General features: G+C 59.7%; 1 protein-coding gene across 1 annotated transcript; it reads left to right on the top strand.

Annotated features, from left to right (window-relative positions):
* The first annotated feature begins 1,749 nt into the window (after window positions 1–1,749).
* Window positions 1,750–3,070, top strand: Otos (otospiralin). The gene is made up of 3 exons (XM_015481665.2): window positions 1,750–1,846; window positions 1,969–1,995; window positions 2,650–3,070. The coding sequence occupies exons 1-3, from the start codon at window positions 1,786–1,788 to the stop codon at window positions 2,832–2,834; spliced, it is 273 nt and encodes a 90-aa protein (XP_015337151.1). The 5' UTR covers window positions 1,750–1,785; the 3' UTR covers window positions 2,835–3,070.
* The last annotated feature ends 1,566 nt before the right edge of the window (window positions 3,071–4,636 follow it).

Below are 4,636 nucleotides of genomic sequence, written 5' to 3'. Positions count from 1 at the left end.
GGGGGGGGGGGGGCAAACCTCCTCCAGGACTTTCTTGGCCCACTGCAGGAGAGCAGGGGTGGGGGAGGACCAGTGGATGGGGCAAGGGGTGTAGAGGGCAGGGCCTCCACGTGGAGGCCAGTCACAGGGAGCTGCTGCTGCTGCTGTTTAGACTTCCTGACATGAGATAAATTATCTACAATAGGTACAGAAAGAGAAGACAGAACCTATGTGCACCTTTAGTCCCCCACCAGCAAACACCATCCCTGTCCGTCTTCCTAGATGTTTGACAGAGTCCTCTATCAGGAACGGAGTCGTGAAGATACAGCGACTGCTGTCGGGTGTGCTTTTCCTAACATCATCCTGGGATGCCATCTCAGCAGGGCGGGAGCCATGGCCCCGGGCAGCTCTGTCCTCCTCTGACTCGGGAGGCCCGGGCCTGCTCCCCTGCAGATTTCCCTCTGTGTCTGACTGTTGTAATAAAACCAACCATGAGCGCATCCCCGTGACGAGTCCTGTGTGTTCTCTTAGTGAATTGTGGTTTTGGAGACCCCAAAGCAGCTGCCCCCAAGAGAACCTGTTACCTCCTGTAGTGACAGGGACCAGGTTTCTGAAAATGAAACCCAAAGTCTAATCTGGTGGGTGTCTGCATTATCATGCAAGTTGAATTTGCTGCCTCTGTGGGTCTCTGGGTAAATTTAGGGGATTGTTAGAGAAAGAATAGGCCTCAGCCATTAGGATGGGGATCTGTGGGCAAACTGGGGTGGAGCTGGGGATCTTTGGGTGCAGAATCCCAAAACATGTGGGTGAGCAAGTTTCCCAGCACCCCTGAAGCACCCTGGGGTGGAGAGGAAAAACAAAGGAACCGGCCCCCTGGACAGGTAGTGTCCCATGGGATGGCAGACCTCACGGGCCGGGCCAGGAATCTGCGCTGACTCGGAGAGGCAGGGTGGTCTCGGGCACTGTGGGGGTGTGTGCAGAGAGGTGCATTCTCATGGCTCAGGACCCCTTGGCATTTTAGATGGCATCCCTTGGGCTGGGACACCCTCCTTCCAGACTAGAGACAGGCTCTGCATAAGCCCCAAAGCTCTGGTTTGGAGACAGGTGCAGCTCAGCCCCACACTTTCTGCCTGTGACTTTGCTCAACAGTCATTCTGTGACTCCTGCCAGCTGGACTGCTGGGGCAGCTCTGGGCTCACCCACATTACCCCAGGACAGGAAGCTTCCATGGGTCCAGTGGCAGACGCCCGCTTTCTTGTGGGTTTGTTCCAAGTGCCAAGGTTGATTCTCAGTCCTGAATGCTGTAGAAACAGACTGCACAAGGATGCTTTTCTCTCAATTTGATCTTGGATCCAAGTCTCACAAGTTGATCCCGTGACTCTGCTGCCCGCAGGGCTACAAAAGCCCACAGTCCTCTGGCTGGGAATGAGATATTCAGTTTGACAGTTCAGGCAGGTGACGTTTCCTTCCTGGTCCCCAGCCCCTGTATAAAGAGGAGGTTTTGAGCTGGCTGCGACACATCCAGGCTGCACAGCTGGGCTGAGCAGACGGAGGAAAGGTAAAGCCTCTGGGGACCTGGGACTGTATCCCAGGGCAAGGAAGGCAGACTCTTAGGTAATCACAATCAATGAAGCCAACCAGGTGGGGGCTTCATGGGAGAATGATGGCTCGAAACCACTGAAGTCGGAGTCACTGGGCAGACACTAGCTTCCCAGGGGTGGCAGAAAGGCTGGCTCTGGTGCACAGTGGTCTCGCCCTCTGGACTCCTGCAGGTGGACCTAAGGAGTCGACTGGCTGCAACTGGGGATGATGGAGGCCTGCTGGATGCTGGGGCTGGCCCTCTGCCTCCTGCTGGGGCCTCTTGCAGGTGAGGGGCCACTCTGGGACAGACCTCTGCCCTCCGGTGCTCTCCCCTCCATACTGTAGTCCACTCAGCAGTGTGGGTCAGGTCTGGGATGCTTGGCTGATGGCCTCCCCTTCCCTTTGCAGGGGCCAAGCCAGTGCAGGAGGGGGCAGGTAAGCTCTTCCTGGCTCTTTCTTCATTTACATCAATAACTGTGGGTGGGGGTGGAAGCAGTGGTTGCTGGGGCCAGGGCTTCTTTACCAGACAGACATGATGGGAAGCCTGGCTCAGCTGAGAGGAGGTGGGTCACTGCCAGCAGGCCCTGCCCAGCAGCCTGGGAACACACCTGGCCAATGAAGCCCTGAAATTCCCACCCTCAGGCCTGGGATTGGTCCGGGGGCCCTCCCTCAAGTTCAAACTCAGTTAGGTATTATCTGGGTGTCTTTGCCCAAACTCGAGGACCAGGAAGCTGTGCTCTCCTCTGAACCCCTCCCAGGACACTGCCCAAGCCCCTACAATCCTACCAGCCAGCTCCTCCCAGTTCAGCACCTCCCAGAGTGAGGGTGGCCTCCCCTCCCCTCCCCCCTCCTCCTCCTCCATCTCAGGTCCTCATCCCTCCCCTTTCTCTCTGACTCTTCCTCTGTCCCTAGACCTGGCACCCTTAAGATGCAGGGACACTGGCCCCTGTTCCTAGGATGATCAGGGGCAGCCTGGGCCCTGCTCCAGGCCAGAAGGCCCCACCACTGCAGGTGCTGCTGGGCTGTCTACCTGCCCCAGAGGGGTCTCCAGGCAGTGGGCAGTCCCTGAGGTGGCCTCCTGTCTCTCAGACCCCTATGCTGAACCTCCGGCCCTGCCCTACTGGCCCTTCTCCACCTCTGACTTCTGGAACTACGTGCAGTACCTGCAGAGCCTGGGCGCCTACCCACAGCTGGAGGACCTGGCCCGCACCTTCTTTGCCCACTTCCCCCTGGGGAGCACCCTGGGCTTCCACGTCCCCTACCAGGAGGACTGACGCCTGCCTGACTGCACTGCCCTTGCCTTGGGGTGACCCAGAGCCATGGTGGGGTGGGGGTCTGGTGGCTTCACACCAGTAAACCTCCCACTGAAGAGGCACCACAGTCCATGGGGTGCCACAGGCCAGGGACACACTGTGAGCCACCCCACAGCTGCACACAGTGCCTCCACTCTACTGTCTCCCCAGCTAACCTGGCTGGCTCTGATCCCTGGGGACTCTGCTTTAATAAATGTCTGCACGCTTTCATCCACGGGAGTCGCCACTGGGCCACCCCCTCCTCCGGTTCTCACCATGACCCTCAGATTGCTGGTGAGGAAACTGAGGCAGGAACAGAGGCTCGGCCTGAATCGTTAAAGCCATTCAGCTGGTCAGAGGAGCTGGTTCCAGCCCCAGCAGGGGACACGGAGTTGGGCAGCAGTCAGCCCAGGGCAGGTGTCCACACTTCACACAGAGCACACTCTTGAGGGCAGCAGGGAATGAGGACACGTGAGCCCATCTGTGAGGGGAGTCAGGGCCCAGGTTCAGGCTCTGAGGCTGAGGAGGGAGGGGTTTGTGGCCCTGGGCAGTCCTGTGGGAGTGGGAGGGTGGACAGGCAGCGCAGGAGTGCCTCAGGTCCAGCCCCAGTGCAGTGAGACCCATCTGTGCAAGGTGTGCAAGCCAAGAGGACCGTGAGGCTCACACCCAGTCAGGGAAGAAAGCCAGCCAGTGGCAGCCCCCTCAGTGCCTCAGGGGACACACTCTAACCTGGCATCTGAGGCTCCTCTGCCCTGAATCCAGTCCCTGTCCACTCAGGCCAGGCTGGCCCCTGTCCAGGCCACAATACCCTCACATCTCTGCTCTGTCCCTTGGCCTCCACAGCCCCTCCCAACCTCCATGTCCACCTACTGCTGAAAGTTAAGGAAAAGATGATTCAAGGACACTAAAGGCGGGTAAGAGACTCCATTCAGGACTACCAAGACAGGGGCAAAGGCCTGTGGGGCCTCCCAATGAGAAAGACTGCGGTCAACTCCAAGGGCAGCATCAGTGGGGGTGGACAGCAAGGAGCAGGCTGGGTGATGGGCGGAAAGTGACTGAAGGTGGCACAGTGCGTCTTGCTAAACAGGACTTGGGGAAGGAGGCCAGGGAGCTCAGATACCCACGGGTGTGAGGGCGGAGGAACCCCATCAGATGTCGGGGTGATCACATCTGGCTGCGCTGGCTTAGCAGGGCTCTTTGCTAAATCTGGGCTTTACAGACGTGCAGAGCTGGGCCTCAGACGAGGAGGCGGCTGCACTCTGGGCAGCGGACCAAGTCGAGGCCAGGCGCCTCCTGCTCCCTCTCGGCTCTGGTCTCTCCCTCCTTTCCTTCCCTACCCCCTTTTCTCCGTCACAAATTGTGGCAAAACAATACAACATGAAATTTCCACCTTAACCAGATTCAAGTGTCACCAGGCACGTTCCCGGCGCCTCCAACGGGACACCGTGTCTTTAGGTGACCGGCTTATTTCAGTAACACGATGTCCTCGAGGCTGGCCCTCGCTGACCGCGGGGGAACGTGCCTCCTGGGTGGCACTGCGCCCAGGGGACAGGCCCGTTCCGTTTGTGCCTTCGCCCACGGCGCGGCGCTCGCAGGAGTCCGCTTCCTACCGGGGACGCGCTCCGGAGGGGGCTCGGGGCGGCCCTGTGCGGTATTCCGAGGACTCGGGGATGTCCTCCGGTCGCCGCGAGGTCCCGCCTCCGCGGGCAGCCCCAGAACGCGGACGCGGGTGGCGCGCGGCGGCTGTGAACGTCGCCGCGCGTCCCCGAGCCTGGCGTCCGCAT

Source organism: Marmota marmota, unplaced genomic scaffold, assembly GCF_001458135.2.
Source record: "Marmota marmota marmota unplaced genomic scaffold, marMar, whole genome shotgun sequence".
In the NCBI taxonomy this organism is placed as follows: domain Eukaryota; kingdom Metazoa; phylum Chordata; class Mammalia; order Rodentia; family Sciuridae; genus Marmota; species Marmota marmota.
Note: the sequence above shows the minus strand (reverse complement) of the source record. Positions and strands in the feature narration are given on the sequence as shown.

Bases quoted from the DNA above. Each gene is read 5' to 3' on its own strand.
- Otos (XM_015481665.2), top strand. From the start codon at position 1,786: ATGATGGAGGCCTGCTGGATGCTGGGGCTGGCCCTCTGCCTCCTGCTG. The intron at 1,847-1,968 runs GTGAGGGGCCAC...TTCCCTTTGCAG, and splicing joins CCTGCTGGGGCCTCTTGCAG to GGGCCAAGCCAGTGCAGGAG. The intron at 1,996-2,649 runs GTAAGCTCTTCC...CCTGTCTCTCAG, and splicing joins GCCAGTGCAGGAGGGGGCAG to ACCCCTATGCTGAACCTCCG.